The sequence below is a fragment of the Zychaea mexicana genome (genome assembly GCF_025766255.1).
Source record: "Zychaea mexicana strain RSA 1403 chromosome Unknown BDB00scaffold_95, whole genome shotgun sequence".
Lineage (NCBI taxonomy): Eukaryota > Fungi > Mucoromycota > Mucoromycetes > Mucorales > Lichtheimiaceae > Zychaea > Zychaea mexicana.
Window position 1 is genome coordinate 137,312 of NW_026516758.1, and position 24,076 is coordinate 161,387.

A 24,076-nucleotide genomic window follows, 5' to 3' on the forward strand; every position below is an offset into this window, starting at 1 on the left:
ACATAACTTATGATATTAGAAATATATAGTGAAACTGTTTTACCAAAGTCTGCTTGAGTAAAATAGCAACCCTGTGTGTAGCACGTATTATCCAAAGTGTGAGAAAGCACTGCTTCGTTATACATACATTCTTTGACGGTATGCCTCATTATAGAGCACACATACTGTATATATCACGTCATTACTTTGAGTTTCGTTACAAAAAATAAAGTAGGCATCAATTGCATTTTGGTCTTTTTCTATGTCTATAGAATAGCACTTAATAGAAACCAAAGATAGAATGATATTCATCATATTCTTCGACTCGAAGTGCTCCTTGCATCAAAGCATTGAAAGTCTGTATATACACATAATATGCCAGTCGCAGTCTGCTTGCACATATATAACAGTGTTTCCGAGCCTTAGAATAAATGTTTTATTAGGGTAACTTAAAGGCTTTACTTTGCAAGCATGTGTATTTATTTCTTGGCTAAGCTATACCAATTAATGATGACCCGGACTAAACGATCAAGCTGTAATCCACCATGTTTAAAGATGGCTAATAAACTGATATATTTACAAGCTATATTTCATTCGCAAATTGAGTCTCTAGGATATGTCTCTGTCAGTGTCGTTACAGTAATCAAACACAGCGTAATGTGCGTTAAAGATCTTGATTCACAAATATCAGCAAACACGCACTATATAAAGAAAACTTTTCAATTCCAATTCCCAGTGAGTATTTGCTAGTTTATGATATAGGCAAAATAGTGATTCAATATAATGAAATGTAGCAACATGTAAGTTTGGGCGGAATTCATAGTGCAGGCCATCCTGTAGGCTTCGTATTTCCAAATTTCTCGGCAAGTTCGTCACTGAAATGTCGAAGATGCCTTTCTCCACGTTCCCACTGTTGTTATCACTATATTTTATCATGGCCCCCAATGTCTTGTTGCTCCTCCGCTATTACTCTAAGTAGCGATGATGATAGCTCGGCTTCGGAGGAGACGCCCTGGAAACACAAGTTCAAAGCCGGCAATGTATCGACGGTTGCAAGCGCCGAGGAAAGAAAATATAGGAGGATCCGCCAATATATGGTATCGGGTCTAAAGGGACACGCAGTGACTGTTCGTACAATGGCTCGTGTAGGTTGTAAACCGACGATGAAGTTGTAGACGTAAAAGGCACGTGATGGCGTTCCCGGTTTCCGCTTTCGCCAAGCAAGCGTTATGAACATGATCAAGTGGATTAAATTGTAAATGGTGCCGAATATTTCGTAATCATTTTTGGTGTACGGTGATCGAGGGTTCCAGAGTAAAACGGCATCGAGAATATGGAAACCAATGATCAAAAGGAATTGAGGTCGTTTGAGATAGTGCATATGGGCCTTGATCCATAATGTCGATGGTGTCTCATTCTTTGTTGCTGCGACTAAATCATCATTCCCTCGGTGTCGTTGCCGATGTGCAAAGAAGCCTCTGGCAATAATGCCCGTAACTATCAGCTGAAGGAAGGTAGCACCCCAGAGAACCATGTCGTTGTCTCTTGCGACCAATGATATCGTTTGTAACAGACAGAAGATTGCTACGGGAAGCCTAAGGTTGCTGTCAAAATGTTCCAATGGTCGTAGGCAGACGTAAAGTAGTAACAGAAGGAAAAGTGCAAACAGGGCACCGGATGTAAATGGATTCATAATTACGCAATATACGTAGATAGTAGTTGCACTTGCTATAAGTAGGAAAAGCTTTCTTTCTTGTGAACAAAAATGTTAAAAGAGATTTTTTTATGAAAAAATGCTATCTTTTATCATTTATAGCATTTATGATTCTTGTTTCGTAGGCTTAGATGCCGTGTAACTGAATGTTTTTAAACAAATCTCGTTTTATGTACATCTGCTATACGGACATAGTATTTTGTGTTTTTAGTCAGAAGAGCAAAAACAAACAGCAACAAAGAAGATTGATGAACTGTAGAGAGGAGCTGTTTATATCTCCACGGTACCTTTTAGCCGAAAATGTATGTTAATATCATTGGGTTAAGTATTTAAAGAACATAAAAATAGAGGCTTTACTATATGATGGACTATTACTACTACTATGAGGCTATGAATGTATACGCCTGAAACACCGGATTGACTAATATTGAGTACCAGGAAATACTACAGATGTGCGAGTACATGGTACGACGAGGCAATCACTTTAAATTGATGATTTCAACAATCTTTGTCCTTGGTTTTTTATTCGCGACTTTTATGAACAGCCCAGTACCAAGAGCAGGAAAAAATATGCGTCTTCGGCTTACTATAATCGTGTGTTTCTTCCATAATACACCAACAGTTGCTAGTTTTTAAGGAAATTCGATCTGTTGGTATAGTGTACTGAGGTAGCTTGTAGCGCTGTATCACACAATGTAGCTGTTCCAGTAATTTGGTAAAACGAAAAAGGACGGCTATGGGCTTTGATGGCGCGATTATATGGCACTACTCCTTTTTTGGAACACTTTCCGAAGACAACAAAATACGCGCCGATAACCAGGACAGTACGAATGATCCCGCGTCAAATGCTAAACGAGCAATTGCTTTAGGCGAGAGTAACAGCGATTCACTCGAAGGTACAGTTATCAACAAGTGACCACGATTAACTAATCGCATCTGTTTTAAAAACCGCTGACACCGTCAGGATGCTTGTGCTCGCTCCCTTTATGGATCTACGCGCAAACTCGTATGCTTACCAAGGCGCTTAACGAAGACATTCGACAAAACGAATATGATGCCACGGCCGTATTTGAACAATGCATTCAGACCATTACCCGATGACACGGAGCAAGCTGGCTAACTTAAATACCCTCGACAACAAGATTCGATTGAATGTTTGTCGATTCCATTATCCAGTGCAGCACGCTTAGCACGCGAACGCACTCGACTGTTTCCCTTGTCTTGTTTATTGGCATACACTGGTGCGGCAAGGCTGGCCGGCGAAGAGTACAAAAGCGCTGTCCGAAAAAATGCTATTCGAGGAATCCTAGTGGCGAAAAACAGGAGGCGAAATTGCAATATGACCAGCGCGTTGGCATGATTAGCCAGCTACTATTCGATATCATACCCTTTATCCTTAACCATATATCAGCATCCTACTCAAGCTATCAGAAATAAGCAAATCATGGTATGGTTTTATTTCGGAATGTCATCAAGTTTGGAGGTGTATGGCAATACGGACAACGAAGCGCAAAAGATGCCTCTCTGTAAAGTACAGTAGTCAGCCAGCGCAGAGTACTATAGTGCACCCAGCCACGACTAGGAAACAATGTTTCGGAAGAAGACATGGTGAAATGGCTTCGACTTATTGCACATACACCATTCAGTAGCCTCAAAAGTCTTGATAAGAGCACTCTTTCTGGAACACCAGAAAATCGGTACTTACACGTCCGATAGATGAGACATACAACCCTGCTAATCTAGAACTGCTTGTGGGCAGCCTGAAAATGTCAAACCGAACTCAAAGAATACCCGCTACACCAAGTTTTGCGTGGCTTGACCGAGGTTCTAATAATTAACTTTATACCTATCTAAAGAGGCCCTCTTTATGTTCCTTGTTCCAGCGAATATACCTCCGCCTCTATTGATACCATGTATTTTGTGAAGTGGCTACACTCAGGTCAATGAGTCAAACTCTGCAACTTTTTTGATCAAAATTATTTTGGGCGGGCTCGCCAATTCTCGCCTAATGCTGAAGATCGTTACTTTCTTCTCTTTGGGTTGTTAAGTATCGTTGGTTGGTTGGAGTATCTTCTCGCTTGCCATATTTACAAAAAATGAGAAATAGCGAGTCCGCTGAAGGTACTCTTAATTTAAACGATGTTGTTCGTCAGAGACTATTTTTCTCGTCGTTCAGCTTGCCCTCAATAATGCTGTCACTGTGAACGCATCCAAGTTTTTTTTAAACTTTTCAAATGGATCGCCCATAATTTATTGTTAAAGAACTATTCAAGGTACAAAAGCTAGCAACGCAGGGAACATTAACATACATATGTTTATAAATTTATAACATAGCAAGTTAAGAAATTGCTTATCTATTGAAATTTGCAAATGTCATACCGTATTTCCAAGTATGTATAACCTACAGTAGACTACCTTGGCTTAAGAATGTTGACCGTGAACGAAAATACGCAATGTACTATATAGTTTAAAAGTGTATGTCATGTTGTGGAGATTAACTCATACCATATAATAAACTGATATTTTTGTGCAAGAGATGCTTATTCGCAAAACTCTCGTAGAATAATGGAAGAAATCAGAGAAACCTCGTGCCCAAATTTGTAAGACAGTGAATTCTTCACCTGACAACACACTCTTATTTAATTAAATATCTCTGAAGAAACCTCACAATATACTATGCAGTCATGGCTACACAGGAAATGAATGGAAAAGAAGGTTAATTGTTTTTGTTGCTCTGCGGAATCGCGCATGAATCTTTTTTCGTGCACCCTGCGGGACAAGTGACGGTGACGCGCCCGCAGGGTTTCAAACGCACCGTCTAAAACAAAAAATGCTGTCTGTCCTCACACCGCGTCTTCTTTCCAGAACGAACACATTCATACGCACCATGTCAACACATTCCCACCTAACCGATAACTGCATCTTTTGCAAGATCATTAGGTAAACCAGCCAACCTGGTTACTAAGGAAATGAACATTGGCAAAGCCGAAAAGCACTGTGTTGACTATTATTCTATAATAGAGGAGAAATTCCTTCTTTCAAGTTAATCGAGACAGACAAGAGGTTTGAATTCCCTTTAATTCCGGTCACTTATTATAACAGTGGGTTTCTGTAGCTAAAGAAGCATACCTCTAGCTTTTCCTTCATGGATATAGATCCTTTGAGCCCTGGCCACGCGGTAAGTGGAAATAAGAGAGCGAATTAAAAGTAGGCGTTGCTATATAGTACTTATGCATAATTTGTTTCGCCTATATAGCTCGTTATTCCCAAGTGTAAGTCAATTGCTAGTTGGTCGTGAAAGAAGAGATCGCATCAGCGTTTTGACGTCGGTTTGCGATAGATCACGCCGAGTTCTTTCACCAAGTACCTGACGAGTATCTTGCTGACGCCCTCCCGGTCGCAAAGAAGATTGCTGCAGCCTCTAAGCTCGACCAGTACAATGTGCTCCAGGTAAACATACAAAAGCTTTGAGGTGTTTTGCTGAAAAATGAGAAACAGGCAAAACAAATGCTAAGTTTGCGCGATTGTCTATAGAACAACGGAAAGCTGGCTAACCAGGTAAGATTAAAAAAATTCTCACGCGTACAAACACACGAAGGGCTTCATTTATCAACAACCTCTAAATATGCACAACAATTTGTAGGCCGTGCCACACGTGCATTTCCATATCATCCCCAAGCCAACCGAGGAGCAAGGTCTGGGTCTTCGCTGGAAACCAATTGGTATGAAGATGGATAAAGTCAAGGAGCTCTATGAAGAGGTCAAGAAAGATTTGTAATTTGCCATATAGCGTAAAAGTCTCCGAACAAAGTTCATATTCTTCCTCAACCGATTCGTTTTTCTCGTTTTATTTTTCTTTTGTTTTTCTTTTGCTTTTTTCTATTAACAGTTCATACTCTGCGCAATAATGCTAATGATGATGCTATCAAACATATCGAGACAAACATTATCACGTCGACCCGTCACGGCATCATCAATGCCTAGAAGAATATTTCAATATCATCAGCAGCTACCACCATCACAAAGACTGCAACCGGGTCCGCTTATCCCTCGCCCTACACAACCTCAGTCAGTACTTATAACGACCCGAAACTTTTCAATATGGCGCATTCCCTTCTACTGGGCTACAGCAACTAAAGCGAAACGACGCGTGGCATTACTTGGGAGTTTATCAGGCCTTACAATGATCGGCGCAGTGCTCGGTCCCGCATTCTGGTTAGTGCTTGGTGGTGTAGGCACAATAGTGACATGGCGGATCTGGCAGCAAACAAAGCGATGGTGGCAGCTTCTCAATCCAAGCGAGCAGATGGTCGCTTCATTAGCAAAGCAAGGAGGTGAAGGACTGATGCAGCTTCTGCGACGTCAGGTGGGCAGCCATCAAGCAGCGGAAGAGGTGCAGCGGCAAGCCATCAACAAACTTATCCAGTGGGCACGAACAGACCAAGGCCGTCGGGTACTAGTGGATGAGCTTAATGTGGCTCATGTCGACGACATTACGTTCTATCCGCCGCATTCATGCTCCTTATCGTCCCAGACTGTTGTGACAAACGGTAAGGAGTCATCCGGTCAAAAAGTCCACGTCGAGTTTTGGGCAGAGGCAGACCGATCGGTGCATCCACGAAGTGGCAGCTGCTGCATATATGCCGATGCCATTACAGATGGCTCTGGAAACATTCAAATGAAGGATATTCGATTGGCTGCACCTGGTTGGCATGCAGATGAACATATTCCTCTCGATCAACCAAAATCAGAGAACGTGATCGAGGGCGCGTTTCGAGATGTTTAGCATGAATTATTTTATGTCCCGAAAAATATAAACCTTCCCTTATTTTTCGTGTTACTCAACTTTTTTTTTGCTCTTGTTGCTTTGAACATCTTGCCATGCCAGCTGAAAATTCAGAAAGCCTTATTCAATTGTCAGCATCAAGCTGGAATGAAGATCAAAAAAGGGCAGTTGCTCGGATAGCCGGACAAGCACTAACGAGTATTGAGCCCATCGTCCAACAACATTGGGGAAGAGAATGCTGGTTTCAATTGTTGGCTCATTTAGAACTTTCTCAGCAAGATCTTGGTATTTTCAGCCATAGAACCCATCTTTTATCAAAGTCCATGTGAGCTGATCGAAGACAAATAGTCTCGAACCCAATATCTTACGACCAAGCCGCAGAGCTGTTGTCAACAGGAGACCGTGATATTCGTATCGAGATACTCGTCGATCTTTTGGCAGTGTCAATGCACCTAAACAAACAGCCTTCGTCGTAAGCACCTATTCAAGTGACACACTGATGGTATTAGTTCAGCATTTTAATATAATTGATAATATAATAGACAAGAAGGCATAGTATATGACGCTCGTGCACGACGTTTCTTATTCGAGCTTGCTCGGCTTGCAAAACTAAGTCCGGCCGATGTTACTGCAGTTGAGCGAAGTATAGCCCAACAAATGTACTTTGCACTGCAAGAAAGCTCGGGCGAAAAGGACCCTAATCTACACGATCGAGCATCATTGATGGATAAATCTGCGAAAAAAAAGATAGAAGAGACAAACCAGAAAAAGAAGACTTTCAAATGGTTGGCCACGGGTGCAGGTGTGCTTGGTGGTGGTGCTCTCATAGGTAACTACTTTTTGTACATGATCGAAAGAAAAAGGAAAGTAATGCTCATGGCACTAATAATAATATACGAATACACGTGAATAGCCCTCACAGGTGGGTTGGCCGCACCGCTTTTGGCTCCTCTGCTAGCAGGTTTGACAGGTGCCACTTTCTTTGCAACTGCTGGTGGTGTGGCATTAATGACTAGCTTGTTCGGTTTAACTGGTAAGGGGACTCTAGTTGGTATCAACTGTATACTGATGGATGTAGCTATGTATGTCGAGCTAACAATATCACTGTTGCTGTGGTATACTAGGTGGTGGTCTGGCAGGTAAACGACTCTTTATATAACGTAACTTCCATCAACATACAGCTCAAAGACTTGAGCTTGTAATTTCTTTTTCCAGGATGGAAGATGCATAGACGAATGCAAGGGCTTCAAGAATTTGGCTTCCAACAAATTTTGAATGATGCCGATTTACCGCCGATACCGACGCTGCAGGTAAATGAATGATTTTATTTAAATTATGAAGACGTTCTTGTTGTTCGATTTAGACTTATCATGGAATATATCGTTAACAAAATGGATGCTACTACGATTAGTGCACTATCTGCATTTCAGGGTTCCTGATGGATAACAAGGATGAGTTTAGAGTAAGTCAAGTAATAAAAGTGAAGAACCATATAGGATCAGATTTAGATATCCATCTGAATTACTTGTTGAATCAGACACCGTGGGAGCGTGGATTTGCTCGTGCCAAAAATTACAACGACATATACTGCCTTCAATACGAAAGCGACGAGTTGATGGATTTGGGTCTCGCATTTGAAAAGTTTGTTAAAAACCAGGCCATTCGCTACGCAGGCGTCGAAGTAGCGAAGCAAACTGCTCTTCGCGCTTTCTTTTGTACGTATATTTGTAAGATATAGGAAGGAAATGCAGCTTTTACTGATGTTAGTTTGCATTTAGCCGCTGTTGCATTGCCTGCGACGCTGCTAAAGATAGCCGATGTAGTTGACAATCCATGGCAGATTGCTGCCGACAGATCACGAAAAGCAGGTGTTGGTAAGCAGATTCACTCAATATGCAAAAGGTTTGCTGATTATATTTAAAAGCCATGTAGTAGACTAATATGATGGAAACTCTGTAGTGTTGGCCAATGTTCTGGAGAACCGTGTTCAGGGTAACCGACCCGTCAGCTTGGTACGGCACTTTTGCTTACTATCAGTAGGGATCTAATTTACTGATCCAATTTTCTTTTGAACAGGTTGCATACAGTTGTGGGTGTCTTGTCATTTGGCACTGCCTACAAGAACTATATGAGCGCAAAAAGTTCGGTCTCATCGATCACGTTGTGTTTATGGGAGCTCCAATTTCTGGCGAGGATACTCAGGCTTGGAAAGATTGTCTGTCTGTGGTGTCTGGGCGCTCTATTAATTGCTTCACTGATAAAGACTGGGTTCTCGGTAAGATCTTTAAAGCTTAAAACCACTATTGTCATACTACTTTCATCAGGGAAAAATGGGCTAACATATAATGGACCTTCTCAATTTTAGCATTTGTTTACCGACTCCATTCCTTGGATAACGCTGTTGCAGGATTACGGCCAGTGAAACATGTCCCTCAATTGGAAAATGTTCAATTAGACCTAGAAGGCCATACGAGTTACAGGGATGCTGTCGAGGATATTCTATCCACCATAGGAATCTCTTAGAAAATTAAAACCCTTGTCATCTCCTCGCTTTCATTGATAACCCATACAAAAAAAATCATTTTGTACATATATAACTCTTTCTCAGGCATGTCATTTTTTATTAAACACTCTTTTTCTATGGTAAAAAGATGACGCCACCATCGTGCTCACTGTTGTTATTACTTTTGTTGACGGCAACAGTGGCATCAATACATGCCACCACTATTACTGCTAGCGACCGCCGTATTGCCAGCTTTGATCTACAACCTGATGATGCTTGCGTCAACACGTTGAACGAAGCATTCGTCGTGACGCTAGACAAAGAAACACACTTTGTCGTTCTACCAACTGGAGAGAATGAAATGAATTGTCTTGAAAGTCACCCAGGATTTTTGGGTTATGAGCTGGATCAGCCCATCTATTTGGCTCAGAATTCGAATCAAATGCAGATAAATCCACCAAGCTGGGGACTCACAAGGATATCACAGCGAGAATTGCCGTTGGGTGCATCTTACTTTTACCCGTCACCAGCTGGCAAAGGTGTTAACATCTACATCATGGATACGTACGTGAAAGACTTATACATACTATGTAAAACTAATCCAACGTTTAAGATATAAGAAAGCTTAAAAAACCATGTAAAAAGCGGCATAGATGTAAGTCATCCCGATTTTGGCGGGCGTGCCCAGCATGGTATTTCTACGGCAGTTGGTAGCAATGGATCGAGTATGGATTATCATGGTCATGGAACCATGGCAGCCGGGATTGCAGCTGGAACACTATATGGTGTTGCCAAAGAAGCTAACGTGATTGCAGTCAAGGTTGGTATTGCGAATAAAGCAGCGGTTTTTAGTAAAAAAAAGGAGAGAACAGAAAACACATGGTTTTTTGACTGTTTTTGTGCTCGTTTCGCTCTTGTCATTCAGGTTCTAGAAGACAGCGGTGAAGGTTATATGGCAAGTATATTGCTCGGAATGAGCTACATTGCAGAGAGGTTGAAGCGTAAAGGCAAGAAAATGCCCGTGGTTATAAAGTAAGCTTATTTCCGTCATTTATTATCAGCCTAATTGAAGAACGCGGGCAGTAAAAGTGAGTTTGTTAGTATGTCATTCGCCACAACACAAAGCCAGAGTTTAAATAGAGCCGTTGATGCATTGACTAGGATGGGCGCTTTAAGCACGGTAGGTCCCTCCTTTTATCTTCGATCATTATTCTCAAAACGTGCTCGCTCATATGACCATTCTCATATACAGTCAGCAGCCGGAAATGGTGATTATATACAAAGTGACACTGGCCGTGTAAGTTGACTAGTTTTGAGGTGCTGGATGTGAAACGTTACTGATGTACGGTTCGTCTGATAATGATGTTGATATAAAAGGATGCTTGCTCGTATAGTCCAGCAAGCTCTTTTACTACAATCACAGTGGGTGCAGTAGGTATGTAATTTGAATGGCGATGGTAGTTGCTAACAAGCTTTTGACGTTCACAATTATCATTTGGACACAGACTCTAGCGATACGCTTGCATCATTTAGCAATTCTGGGAATTGTACGGACATCTACGCTCCTGGAGTAGATATTGGCACCATCATTCCCAATGGCGAAACAGTGCTCGCAAGTGGAACTTCTTTCAGTGCACCGCATGTTGCTGGCGTTGCCGCCCTTTTATATTCTCAAGCAGCAGCAAAAGGTATTCTTGACAGAGTTACGCCGAGCGATATCAAGAACCGTATTATAACTACTAGTACAACCAACGTTTTGCATCGTGTCCACAATTCCAATGACCGACTATTATACGCTGATGTTGCCATACCCCCTGGATTTGCTGCCATGGCAGCACCAACAAAACCCACCGCTATGTCTTGGTGGTATTGTTGCTTGTTATATTCCTCCATTACTATTTACATTCATCAACTTTTCTAAAAGGATAAAAAGGCATTTGGTGCTAGCTTGATTACTCTCATGGTACTGAAATGATCGCAACTATCACTTCCACGGGTCTTTTTTATGCGAGGTTGTAGATGCTTTCCTCTCCATATCACCAATGTTGCGACACGACATCTTACATGGATAATTATTCACATTCATAACCAATGGTCATAGGTTAACTGATCAAACTGAAACATCCATATTAAGTGATCATTAATCCGAATACATCATTAGTATGCTATCTCTCTTATCACCACAACGTTTTTATTATACACGTACATAGTAATGCAAAGAAGACGGATCAATTCAGACACGGTCTAGTTACCGCTTTAATAGTACATGATATTTTCTCTTCAGTCATGGTTATACCACTTATTATATAAAGCTCGTCAACTTACCCGTAATGAAGGGCTTTATCTGTGTTTCAAAGACTTGCTATTCTCTCTACCTACTGTATAACACTTCAAACCAGACAAGCCTGATTCAAATGTTAAAGCATCTGAAAGGAGAGAAAGGAATGATGTGCATAGTTGGTACATACGGCTGCAAACATTTTGTCAAAAATAAGTTGAGTATTAGTTTACACTCATTCACAACATCAGATCGTAGTGAACCTGTGCCATTGTTGTCTGTTTTTTGAGTTGTACGTGAGAAAACGACCAATTCGACAAACTGTTATTTGATATGGGGCGGTCGGTAGCGCGGAGGCTAACTCAAATGGAAGCATACACGTAATATATATTCTTGTTGAGCATGTCTTCTTTGTCGTTGCCAATTCCGGGTTCTGTCGGAACGGTCAAAATCGTCTGGCTTTTTGTTTTTCTTTACATGAAAAGAGTGTAAATTACGTAGGACAAAAAGAATTTCTATAACATTGCATTAGTGAATTTCTTTGTTCTAACAAAGATTTGTTACACAAGAGTAGGAGATTGATGATCAAACAGGTTTTCGTGTCTTTATCATCGTTAGTGATGCGTATCTATGAGGAAAGTGGCAAATAACTTTAGCTACAATCTACTTTAGCAGCATTATAAGAGAAATAGGTCCTTATGGTAGTAGTAGTAGTAGTAGTAGTAGTTAGTAATAGTAGTGTTGTGTGCGCTAGATTGCAATTTGCTTATTATTTTCGTGAATGACCTAAAGTCATATTTTATGTAACGCAAACAAGATCTGCGGCGGCGGTGTGGACTTCATGGCTTATGAACCGTGCATGATCATCCTCACCATCACGATCGTTGGCACGTTATTACATGGGCGTCGTATTGATAACGGGCTTTTTTTACTTTTCACGTCAAAAGTGGCTACTGCTGCTGCTGCTCAGAAAATATGATATTGAACCGTAATGTAGCATGAACTATATCATGCTTGATGTGTGAGACACCGAGAACAACAATGTAAATATTACATGATAATGAATCACGGCAACTAGATGATTGTGAAAAGTAAACTGGTTTACCACCCGTCATAAAACACGACTTATTAGCGATCATACTATGATACAGGAAAAGGTCTACTGTTTACGCTGGAAACCGCTACACTCATAACCTTGTATTTGCTGATTGATTCAGATATTTTTCAAATTGGATACACCCGAATAGATATCACAAGAATGGGAAAATTCGCCGACATATATCAATATGACCTTTTCTCTTCTTCTGGTATGCCACCAACACCATCATCGTCATCGTCATCGTCACTACCGCAGCAACATCAACAGCAAGAGGAAGCGCCACTTGTAGTGGGCCCCAGCGTGAATAAACCTATTTTAATTCCCGTACGAGTCGAACCCAAAGTGTTCTTCGCTAACGAACGGACGTTCTTATCGTGGCTGAACTTCACGGTCGTACTTGGTGCATTCGCAGTCGGATTATATAACTTTGGTGATCGTATCAGTCGTATCTCTGCCGTGCTGTTTACTGTAACAGCCATCATCATCATGTTGTACTCGCTGTGTCGATTTCACTTGCGCGCGTATAAGATTCGCAAACGGGAAGCTGCAGCGTACGACGACCGCATTGGACCTACCACGCTGTGTGTGGCTCTGGCACTTGCCGTTGCAGCCAACTACTACTGTACGTCTTTATATATACTTTACACACCCATATTTTATTACATTTAGAGTTTCTATGTACTGTCAGGCTGACACATGATTTCGTAGTACGGTTCTACAATCAGTAGAGATCCAAGGACAAGGGCACTGCGCTGTGTGTGGATATGACGTACAATAGTGAGGGAAGCTGCTGATATTGTTTGTGAAACGTTTGATCTGTCTGTCTATCGGACGAAAGGACACAAGAGTACGGTCTTGGCTATGACGTAATGAAGTTCGACCAAAGGTGAAACCGAACTTGGAGGATGCATCAGACCGCAATACACCTCGCTTCTACTACTCCTGAATGATCTTCCGAACTGTTTTGCGACACTTTTTGCTCCATCGTTCAGGGCGGCATATGCTTCAACGATTGGAATAGGAGAAGATACTGCACTTGCCAAATTTGTGTGGAGTCAAAAGTAGAAAATTTCGACATGCATATTGTAGATTCCATTGCAATAAACAGCAACCCATACTTTACGACCATTTTATATATTGATCTTTCAAGACATTTTCTCTTGCCCAAGCCTTCTCGTGGGAAAACCTCTCGTAATATTGCATCGCTACAGCATGAAAAGTGCATCATGTGATAATTGTTCCTGCCAGTAAGATCGGCCAATTTTCGTAAGGTTAAGGGTCAGAAGACAGAATATGATATTTCTGCCCTATTTCTGACTAACAAGCATGGAAAAGAATCATAGCGTGAGATCCTGACTGCCATTTTTTCCCGACGGTTTGTAAAGGTTGCACAATTGTGATGATGGGCGGCATTCTCGCGCAGGTAGTACGATTTCTAAAATTTGGATTTACCACCTAATATAACCGCCATCGCTGAACCACCACCCACCATGTGAGGGTGTTTTCCACGGTAGGCTAATGTAATCAATTCACTAGCGTGGTCTAGGGGGCGCAGTGGCTAGGGAAATATGCACAAGGCTGTATAATCAGCATGGTAACAGTACGAAGGACAAACAACTATAGAAGCATGAAAGTTGGTAGTTTCTCTTCTGAGACTTTTTTTTCGCGGGGACGAGATGGAAGTGTAAAGATCTGGGGTGGCTGTGTTTTATGTGTGGAGAAGAGCGCTATTTCTAGGCAGGTCCCAATTTTTCAACAGTACCTGCCTTATTTAGAGCGGTCCACGGTCACCCTCTGCTTTTTGGTCGGTATTTTTGAAAATGCGGGTAGAAAAAGAGAATAACTATCAGCATAGAAGGTTTGATTTGGAAAACCTTGTATGAAAACATCGTTCCATAAGTGTGGCACGAATAAACCGAGCGACTGGAAATGTTTCTTTATAGCTGCTCTCAATGATGTCACTCGAGCTGGAAAAGCTGTGCATCTTGCTCGCTTTCCCTGCTGCTCTAGCTAGACAAGAAGAACATGACTCTGACACTGATTGGACAGACGGCTTCTCAGTCTCGAATGCTGCAGAACATTTCACGGTATACAATGCTCCACAAAACGCTTTTCGGTCCCCGATCTTTGCAGAAAACTGAGTTTGTACTTTCTCCATATAGGTATCACTTGTACAACCTATTCTGTTGTCTGCCAGTCAGTAAGTATCTGGATATTTGATTACATTCGAACAGCAAGGTTTTCTTTCAAAATCTGGGAACAGTACAGACTTACTGAACGACGAAAAGTGTCTCGGAACTGCTACTCTATAAATGACATATCTGTTTTGTGTGTTGCACTGTAAGTGAAAGAACGGTTTGATCCATGCAAAGGTAAGCAAGGTCAATATGGATCCTCTCTTTTCTTTTTCGATGCGTTGCATTGTGAAGTAGTACATTCACTCTCCTCAAGCGGAAACGCCGTACCATATGACTCTGGGTTTTCGCGCGCGCCCCTGGTTCCCTCCCACAACTTTCTCGTTCGTCCTCCCCCCCAAAGCTTTTTAGTGATGGGAAAGGTCGTGTCCCACAAGTAGAAAACAAGGAAGCACAAATTACACAGACTAATAAGAGAAGCGAACAAACGTAGTAACAATACAACGACACCAAAGAATGGGGGAGCCCTTGGGGGAGCTAGAGGGTAAACAAAGAGAGGAACAGAGGGGACATGCAGGGAGGTTTGGTGGCGTACCTAGCAGTACCTGGACACGTTGCATTTGCATTACATCTCTCTATCTCAAAGATTAAGTGGTTGCAGCTTGCAATAGTAGGTCGTTGCAGCTTTATCTATAGGCTAATCGGGCTGCACCGGCATCATCACATGCTGGTATGTGTAGAAAGGGCAAATCAAATCAGAACAGAAATCGACAGAAATGTAGTAAGCCCGATATGACGCTGTCTGTGTCACAGTCACTACTTGCCTTTTTCCTTTTCCTTTTTCCTCATGCGGATAAATAGTTAAGGGAAAAAATAAACAAGCAAAGCAAGAAGCAGGCAGAGTCAACAAAGAAAGTATTTTTATGCAAGGCCGTTTCCACCAGCCACCTAGCCCGAAGTCTCGTAACAACGCTAGCCAGTTTTTTTTAAACGTCCGGAGAAGGTGAACTGTGCTCAACTATTAGCAGTTCTCTCCTGCTCGTATTGTGTGGAGGGATGGGGGAGAAAAGCGGAATTTTCCACTGTAGTCGTCCTTTTGCCTGACAGATCTGTATAATTCACCAAAAGCGGAAAAATAGTGCCTTTCTGTGCAACCAATACTGCGCGGAGACCCCAGCTTTTAAATCCACCATTTTCACTTACTTAGTGAGATGTCTCACCCATACATCATGAGAGAAAGGTTTGCAGATTCCGGCTAAACTTATTTGGCATCCCTGCAACCATCCAACCCCTTTAAAAGTACATCAACTTTCGGTGAGATACGGAACTTTTTTTTCTCTTCTTCCCTTGTGCTCTAGCTATACGTAATAACTATGGGTTTTGGACGTGCTTTGAGAAATTGGTTGATATCGCTACCTGAGTTCAAGGTCCAGCGGGGTAAGAAGCTTCACGGCAAAGCCTTGAATCATGCCATCGGTTTTGTCGCAGGTGCTGGATTGTAAGTTTATCATCTCTCTTCTTTGGTATCGCTCCAATGTGGTTATTAATTGGCTTTTGTCTGTTGTCTATCCTGTAGTCTGTAAGAAGCTGTTTTGATTACGACTATACATTTACTGTATATGAAAGGTCTCTTCGACTCACATATTGTTTCATCGTTAGCATGTTCGGTTACGATCAGGGTGTCATGAGTTCCTTGCTCACCGTAGGTTTTCATCCAGCGTTACAGCAAAATCACAGTGTGCACATATAGCAATATGAGCTAATAACAATCACTCGATCAACAGTTACCCGAGTTCGAGTCACAGTTCCCTAGCGCGACACCATACAGTCCATCGAACGAGCTCTGCCAACAACCAGGCATGTGCACTGGTACGCCGGAGCTTCAGTCGGTAAGGAGCTCGCATGCATTATATAATTTGAAGCGGAAAAAAAAGATAAAAGTACTAATCTTGTATATACAAAATATATTATATAGAACATGGTTTCCATTTACCAAATCGTAAATATGTTTCTGCTTGTGCCAAAATTCAAAATTCAGAGCAAGGTATACTAATATGTGGCGACGTACGTTATTCAGGGCTGTCTTTTGGGTGCTATCCTGATTTTGATCGTGGGTGATTCTCTAGGTCGTCGAGCTTCTACCTTTTGGGGCACTGTGATTATCATTGTACGTATCGTATCTATTTATCTTTTGGCTCTGTCAGACTATAAATTTGTTACTGCATCTGGCTCACAAAAAACAACTCTGCATGGCTAATTTTCTTTAGGCTGGCACAATCATTCAAGCTGCTGCTCACGACTACGGAACTCTCTGCTTCAGCCGTATCTTTACCGGTATCGGCAACGGCATGGTCACCTCCACCATCCCTACCTGGCAGAGTGAATGCGCTAAGCCAAAGGACCGTGGTTTCCTCATCATGAACGAAGGCATGCTTATTGGTTTCGGTATCATGATTTCGTACTGGATTGACTTTGGGTTCTTCTTTTGCACTGGAAGTATCCGCTGGCGCTTCCCTGTTGCTTTCCAAGCCTTCTTTGCCATTATTGTCGCCTCTGGTATCTTTATCCTTCCCGACTCTCCCCGTTGGCTTTTGAAGAAGGGCTACATTGATGAAGCCCGCGAGGTCATTGCCCGTCTTGATGACGTTGAGGCGGACAGTGACCTCGTTAACGAAGAAGTCGCCATTCTTGAGCACACCTTGTCTCTTGAATCACAAAAATTCTCGTGGCGTGAGTTCTGGAGACACGGCAATGTCCAGCACTTCCGTCGTATGTTGCTTGGTGTCGTCGCTCAGGCTATGCAGCAATACTGCGGTACGTATAAATCAGAATACGTTATTATACATGTTCATGTGCTGTGCAAAGTGCGCTAATGTTATGCCAATTACATCTCTTTCAGGTATCAACCTTATTACGTGAGTCCTTCTGCAGCAATGCTCTCTTCCAACAGCACCATTCTTTAATAGCTACTAACTTTTTTGGTTCATAACATATAGCTACTATGCTACTGTCCTTTTTGAGCAATCGTAAGTTCTCGATCTTTGTAATGCAGTCCATTTTTTAGATTTGCACGTTTTACTCAATGGAATTTTCTTTTACCCCTGCAGTCTTGGCTTCGACGCAATGATGTCCCGCTTGCTTGCTGCAGTCAATGGTACTGAGTACTGGTTATCTGCCATTGTTGCCATGTTCATGATTGAGAGATTTGGCCGGTAAGCTTTCCTACACCTCTTCGTTCCCGCCATCCCTGAAAAAAACAGGCTGATAACCTCATTGCACATGGCACTGGATCTAACAATGCTTTACTTTTTAGTCGTAAGCTCATGTTTGTTGGTCTTGTTGGCATGATGTGTTCCATGGCCGTTCTTGCTGGCTGCATCAGCTCTGGTACCCGCGACTCGGAGAACCGCATTGTTCTGGAGAAGGCTCCCGGCGGTGTAGGTACTCTTACCCTTTTCACCTTCAACACCTTCTTTGCTATCGGTTTCCTTGGAATGACCTGGCTGTATCCTGCCGAAATCAACCCTCTTCGTACCCGTGTCCAGGCGAATGCCTTGTCCACCTGCTCAAACTGGCTTTCGAACTATGTCATTGTTATGATCACTCCTCCCGCTATTGCCAACATTGGCTACGGTATCTATGTTATCTTTGCCATCCTCAACTTCTTGTTCATTCCTATTGTAAGTTCCTGAGAGCCCTGTGATATTAGTATTGTTCTAACCAATGATTAATTTTATACTATAAGGTCTACTTCTGGTATCCTGAGACCAAGGGTCGCTCCCTCGAAGAAATGGACGTTGTGTTCGCCAAGGCTAATGCTGAAGGTGTTTCTCCCGTCAAGATGGCCTTCATTATGCCCCGACTTGAAGGCAGTGAACTCGAACGCGAGCTTGCCCGCTACTTTGATGACGGTAGCAGCAACGGCTCTCCTACAGATATTGAAAAGACTGGCTCAAAAAATGCAGAAGACTCCTCCTCGGGTAGCTCTAACGCTGCTAATGGCGCTTCTGAAAAGGTCGCCATTCCTACTGAAAAGGATTAGAGTTGATATTTCGTTGTTTGCTTTTTTATTTTAATTCTATTAGTTATTCTATCCCCTATATTTTCGCACATACTCAAATTCATCCTTCTTTCTTCCCGCCTTCTTATTTTTCTACTCTTCGTATTTATTAGTTATCTTTAAAACGCACTCCTCCCCGGCCTCCTACCCTTATCCAATAGTTTTAATATGTATTTTACTGCACAGGTTTCACAAAGAAAACAATGAAAGAGATTATATAACAATGCGACTATTTGTTTGTCTCATATGATAGTTGGCTGGTTTTTACATGGAAAAGATAGACGCTGTTTAGCGCATAGTTACTGTTGCATAGCTAATTCCTAAAGATGGATGGTGAACCAGGTAATGAATGGCTTGTGCTACGGCGTTGTCAACGCGAGCTGCCATATTGGACAATTCCTACTCTATTCGCGCACGTTAGTCTTGTCTAATTCGAGAAAAAAGAGAGAGCTCTCTCATAACATGTCGATCAAATTTCTGTCGTCTGTAATGTATGAAGAGTATGTAAAATCACATGGAGTTTGGAAAAGACGAATGCGAATCGGTTAGTGATTTTAAATATGCGATCAATCAGTGAGAACAGTGAGGCGCATAGTGCACACTTGTTAAATATTGGAAAGGGGTACGAATCGGATTCACGTCACACAGAGGTTCTTTTTGACAGTTGCATAATCCTAATGCGATTTGCGAATCCAAGCAAGGTTCAGGATTAAAAGATACAAAAAAGTAGAAAAGGGATGTATATTACTATATAACGACAAAATCACTCCATTTCGCCTTTTGGGGCTGGGGGTTGGGGGCTGGATGAACCCTTTGTGCGTTCAACCTTTGTCCAGGTTTCCTAGTTTTCCACACGTATTCCTTTTTGCCGACAACCGGCGAAAGTGGTGTCATGTACCACACGGAATTATGGAAAGTATCTTTCTACACATCGGTTTCTGGGCCGGTTAAAGTTGGGGGAGGTGAATGAAAAGACGGTATAGATAACAAAGTAAGCCATCTAGCGTCATTCCATGCGTACAACGTTATAAGCACGTAATGAATTAGACACAAGGACTGAAATGAACTATATAATAAAGAAGAGCGGACATAGTGTCGAAAGTGGTGGTATTATTTCCTAAACCCAAGATTTCTCCACACTATGTTTCAAATGATCTGGGGAATTGATCATTCTCAGGAAGAATAAGGAACAATATAGAAACGCTTCTGAGTCTGGTTTTGCTTTAGTGATCGCAGAAAGTACTAGTTGCGATGTAAGAGAAGATGCACATGTTGTAAAATTACCGATACCAGGATAGTCGCTGTAACGAAGAATGGAAAAACGGAAACTCAAGAAGGTCGTTGCTTTTGGCCAAATTGTACGATAATAATGACATGCTTTAAGAGAAAAAGTTAAAAACTTCATCCGATTCAACAACAGCAAGGAGCATCACCATTGTTGCTGTTGTTGTCTGAAGGAAGGTTTGCTGTCCGTATTAGCATCTTCTTCTGTGGGCTGGATAGCATACACTTGATATCAAACTGTTTTCTGATCTCTGTTTTTAGTTTCACAATGTGGGATCGCGAATCAAGAGAAGGTTTCCCGATTCCTCCTCCTCCGCAAAATACTCCAGAAACCCACACATCATATTTGCTCGCACACTCCACCTAGCGGAGTTCCTTTGCGTATATGTTTCTCGCTTTCTCCACTTTCTTTCTGAGTTGTCTGAGCCCCGGCACACGGGGATTAAACCTAAAGCAAACAACGATGGAACCTTGGTACTGGAGTCACACACCGTGATGACGATGATGATAATGGGTTTTCTGTACGTCCCGATGCTATACTTTATTTGGAAGCGCCACCAAATCCATTTAAATATGCAGCATTTCTCAAACTTCATGAACGTCTACTTTGCTCAAAATGGGGTTTGGTAAAACGCTTATACACAAACTATCATATCTACCAGAATACAAAGTCCAGAACGGCAAAAAGCTACATGGTCGTGTCTTGAATTGGGCCATTGGCTTTGTTGCAGGCTGTGGTTTGTAAGTAATTAATCGACAAGCAACGACTGATTCAGCGTTCCTGTGCCATTGGATATGTTCTTTAACTAACTGATTTTTTGGGACTTTGTAGTCTGTGAGTCTCTCTCTTGTTTGTTTCGGAAACCGGAGTTCACCCTGAAAATCGCCTCACTCATTCGATAATTTCAATATGTAGTATGTTCGGTTATGACCAAGGTGTCATGAGTTCTTTGCTGACGGTAATTACATAAAGCGAAATCGACCCTTGAACGCTATACCGTTAGAACCAAACAACTAATAAGCTATTCATTTTCTCAACAGCTCGATGATTTCCAACGACAATTCCCTACTGCTACTCCTCACTCAGATGCTAACCCTCTCTGCGAGCAAGAGGGTATGTGTACTGGTACTCCTGAGCTGCAATCGGTATGTTTGTGCTGATTTTTATATTAAGAAATAGAAAGCATGTGCACATAATAACCTTTTCTTATATTTGATGGCATCATTAGAACATGGTCAGCATTTATCAAATTGTAAGTTCAGATATGTACAAACATGAACTATGCATATAAATGCAAAATGCTTATTTTATTTCATTTTTTTTCAGGGTTGTTTCTTGGGCGCTGTTCTTGTCTTGTTTTATGGCGATTCGTGGGGCCGTCGTAGCTCTACCTTTTGGGGCACTATAATCGTCACCGTAATATATCTATTCCTCTCATTTATAACTTGCATTGTAACTATTAGAATAGTTGTATACTCATCAAGCAGTCTTATTATAGTTGGGTACCGTTGTTCAAGCATCCTCGCACGATTATGGTACTCTCTGCTTTGGTCGTATCTTTGGTGGTATCGGCAACGGCATGGTCACGTCTACGATCCCTACCTGGCAGAGTGAATGTGCAAAGCCTGAAGATCGTGGTTTCCTTATCATGAACGAAGGCATGCTTATCGGTTTCGGCATTATGATCTCATACTGGGTCGACTATGGCTTCTATTTCTTGGAAGGCAGTATCCGATGGCGTTTCCCCATTGCTTTCCAAGCTGTTTTCTCCCTTATTGTCATTGCCGGTGTCTTCATCCTTCCTGACTCGCCCCGTTGGCTGTTGAAAAAGAATCACACAGAAGAAGCTCGTGAAGTCGTTGCTCGCTTGGCTGATGAAGAAGTTGATAGCGAAAAAGTGGCTGAAGAAATGGCCATTCTCGAACACACCTTGGCCCTGGAAGGTCAAAAGTTTTCGTACCGTGAATTTTTGCGCCATGGCAATGTTCAGCATTTCCGTCGTATGGTTCTTGGTGTCGTTGCCCAGGCCATGCAGCAATACTGTGGTATCAACCTCATCACGTATGTATACATCTCTTCTGATTCCCTTGATCTACAAGTCGCTAAGTATTCTTCTATATCTTTGTATGAATATACAGGTATTATGCTACCATGCTTTTCGAACAATCCCTTGGTTTCGATGCAGCCATGTCTCGTCTTTTAGCTGCTGTCAATGGTACTGAATACTGGATGTCTGCCGTCGTTGCCATGTTCTTTGTCGAACGCTATGGCCGGTGAGTAACGTTTTTGCTTTACTATTTATACATGTGAAACTTAGTTTCTATCCTTAAAAATAAGGAAAACTAACCTTTTTTCTCTAATGATTTTTCTAGTCGTAAGCTTATGTTTGTCGGCTTGGTAGGTATGATGGCATCCATGGCCGTATTGGCTGGATGTCTGAGTGCCGGTTGGTATGATGAGTTTGGTTCATTGATTGTCCCTGAAGTTGAAGGCTACGTCGGTACTGTTACCCTTTTCACCTTCAACACCTTCTTTGCTATCGGTTTCCTTGGTATGACCTGGTTGTACCCTGCCGAAATCAACCCTCTTCGTACCCGTGTCCAGGCCAACGCCTTGTCGACATGTTCGAACTGGATTTCAAACTATGTCATTGTCATGATCACTCCACCTGCCATTTCCAACATTGGTTACGGTATCTATGTTATCTTTGCCATCTTTAACTTTTTGTTTATTCCTATCGTAAGTATAACATCATCATCAAAGTCAAAATTAGACTTGCTGTCATCTGCCGCCATAACGACGAACCCCCTCTCTCCTATTATCTTCTATGGTTCTTCTCTTGTTTCTCTATAAACATTAGCTCTAACACTTGTTTGTCTTTTCATAATAGGTTTACTTCTGGTATCCCGAAACCAAGGGCCGCTCTCTGGAAGAGCTGGACGTTATGTTCGCAAAGGCTAACGAACAAAATATCTCGCCCGTCAAGATGGCCCAGATCATGCCCAAACTCGAAGGCCATGAGCTTGAACGTGAATTGGCTCGCTACTTTGATGATGGCAGCACTTCTGGTTCCAACAACGATCAAGAAAAGGTGCAACAACCTTCTTCTGGTTCGTTCGTTGAGGACGTCAAGAACGAAAAATGAGCGCATATACAGAATATTTATACTTCTTATTAGTAGTCCGTAGTAATTAGTCTTTCCCTTTTACCTTTAGTTTCATTTTTTTTTTCATTTATCATATCTTGTTGTTTACTAGTTAACCTATCTTATTCTCCTCTATTTTCTCCTATTCTTCTGCCACAAACACACATACTCAAGCACAGAACTGAACAATCCCCCACCCCACCCTTATCGCTTTCTTTTCTCGCTTTACAATATATCTATATCTCAATTTTGGCGCCCAGACACAAAATGGGCCAAAAAACACTCAACAAAACTGTTGTACATTTAAAAACCTTGCTTGTATCTTATTTTATTTCACTATACAGATCTCCATTGAATAATTAAAGTGAAAAGAATCATTTTTAGACTTTCTGCGCATTGTCAGCGATTATAATTAGAGCTAGGGACTGCTTCACAGGGTAGCTCCGCGCAGTGAGTGTTATCACATTCTCGCCCTTCTTTCCTACGCGTCATGAGAATTACTGTAGAGAGAAGGTACACTCATGTGGTAGTAAAGCTCCCGCAAACGTAGTACACATGGAAATTTCTGTAAAACCAATCGAGCAGATCCGACCGTTTTTTTCTGTGTAAGCACCGAATGATTGACTTTGTACATGTGCATTAGATCCAATGTTGTACTGTATGTGTACAATAGCAACAGTTGTACAACATAAGATGTGTCTGGTCTTTCTGCGCATTGTAGAACCTGTAAATTAAGGGGCTATTACATAAACTCGAGATTAAAAGTATGAAAATTATCCTATTTGTACGGATGCACATGCACAGTGACCAATGAAAAAAGGCTGATTCAGCCCTTTTAGTGACATGTAAAGTGCTGATAGGTCACGATAATAATATAGTGCTTTATTATATCAAATAGCAGTCTTTGGAGAATGAAAGGGGGGGTGGACTCGTTGATATACTCATTAAACCTTGTATTGACATGTTGCCTATTCTTATCTATACTTTGATTTGGCTGTGATTCCACATAATACCCTTCTTCTACTGGTTCTACTTAGATGCGATGCGTAATAGCTATACTGTAGTTGCATACATACTTGATCACTATACAGT

The 24,076-nt window shown here is 41.8% G+C and overlaps 8 protein-coding genes across 8 annotated transcripts; 7 read left to right on the plus strand and 1 right to left on the minus strand.

Moving 5' to 3' along the window:
* Positions 1-704: 704 nt before the first annotated feature.
* Positions 705-1,688, minus strand: BDB00DRAFT_845223 (uncharacterized protein). Its single transcript, XM_053125057.1, has one exon. It carries the CDS (start codon positions 1,670-1,672, stop codon positions 902-904), a length of 771 nt encoding a protein of 256 aa, XP_052975380.1. The 5' UTR covers positions 1,673-1,688; the 3' UTR covers positions 705-901.
* A 2,892-nt stretch (positions 1,689-4,580) lies between these two features.
* BDB00DRAFT_771294 (HIT-like domain-containing protein) lies at positions 4,581-5,471 on the plus strand (the record flags this gene model as incomplete). The annotated part of the gene is made up of 7 exons (XM_053119947.1): positions 4,581-4,633; positions 4,715-4,756; positions 4,829-4,871; positions 4,950-4,965; positions 5,034-5,143; positions 5,228-5,251; positions 5,337-5,471. The coding sequence occupies 7 exons, from the start codon at positions 4,581-4,583 to the stop codon at positions 5,469-5,471; spliced, it is 423 nt and encodes a 140-aa protein (XP_052975381.1).
* On the plus strand, positions 5,230-6,530 carry BDB00DRAFT_845232 (uncharacterized protein). The gene has a single exon (XM_053125058.1). It carries the CDS (start codon positions 5,601-5,603, stop codon positions 6,477-6,479), a length of 879 nt encoding a protein of 292 aa, XP_052975382.1. The 5' UTR covers positions 5,230-5,600; the 3' UTR covers positions 6,480-6,530.
* On the plus strand, positions 6,529-9,168 carry BDB00DRAFT_845235 (uncharacterized protein). Its single transcript, XM_053125059.1, has 12 exons — positions 6,529-6,764; positions 6,828-6,951; positions 7,022-7,308; positions 7,393-7,512; positions 7,604-7,618; positions 7,695-7,789; positions 7,891-7,941; positions 8,017-8,194; positions 8,258-8,353; positions 8,439-8,491; positions 8,556-8,754; positions 8,845-9,168. Exons 1-12 carry the CDS (start codon positions 6,575-6,577, stop codon positions 9,000-9,002), a joined length of 1,566 nt encoding a protein of 521 aa, XP_052975383.1. The 5' UTR covers positions 6,529-6,574; the 3' UTR covers positions 9,003-9,168.
* BDB00DRAFT_941874 (peptidase S8/S53 domain-containing protein) lies at positions 9,131-11,129 on the plus strand (the record flags this gene model as incomplete). Its single annotated transcript, XM_053129382.1, has 7 exons — positions 9,131-9,546; positions 9,697-9,802; positions 9,908-10,014; positions 10,144-10,162; positions 10,235-10,279; positions 10,360-10,417; positions 10,488-11,129. 7 exons carry the CDS (start codon positions 9,131-9,133, stop codon positions 10,901-10,903), a joined length of 1,167 nt encoding a protein of 388 aa, XP_052975384.1. The 3' UTR covers positions 10,904-11,129.
* Positions 11,130-12,396: 1,267 nt separating this feature from the next.
* Positions 12,397-13,449, plus strand: BDB00DRAFT_932242 (uncharacterized protein). The gene is made up of 2 exons (XM_053129070.1): positions 12,397-12,981; positions 13,068-13,449. The coding sequence occupies exons 1-2, from the start codon at positions 12,519-12,521 to the stop codon at positions 13,085-13,087; spliced, it is 483 nt and encodes a 160-aa protein (XP_052975385.1). The 5' UTR covers positions 12,397-12,518; the 3' UTR covers positions 13,088-13,449.
* Positions 13,450-15,709: 2,260 nt separating this feature from the next.
* Positions 15,710-18,851, plus strand: BDB00DRAFT_845247 (general substrate transporter). Its single transcript, XM_053125060.1, is given in 12 exon segments — positions 15,710-15,992; positions 16,005-16,007; positions 16,154-16,196; positions 16,279-16,383; positions 16,470-16,493; positions 16,572-16,661; positions 16,762-17,308; positions 17,394-17,409; positions 17,491-17,520; positions 17,602-17,706; positions 17,808-18,174; positions 18,240-18,851. 12 exon segments carry the CDS (start codon positions 15,868-15,870, stop codon positions 18,534-18,536), a joined length of 1,752 nt encoding a protein of 583 aa, XP_052975386.1. The 5' UTR covers positions 15,710-15,867; the 3' UTR covers positions 18,537-18,851.
* A 1,603-nt stretch (positions 18,852-20,454) lies between these two features.
* Positions 20,455-22,984, plus strand: BDB00DRAFT_921834 (general substrate transporter; the record flags this gene model as incomplete). The annotated part of the gene is made up of 10 exons (XM_053128753.1): positions 20,455-20,464; positions 20,501-20,579; positions 20,755-20,797; positions 20,880-20,984; positions 21,068-21,091; positions 21,166-21,255; positions 21,338-21,900; positions 21,978-22,112; positions 22,212-22,578; positions 22,730-22,984. 10 exons carry the CDS (start codon positions 20,455-20,457, stop codon positions 22,982-22,984), a joined length of 1,671 nt encoding a protein of 556 aa, XP_052975387.1.
* Positions 22,985-24,076: the final 1,092 nt, after the last annotated feature.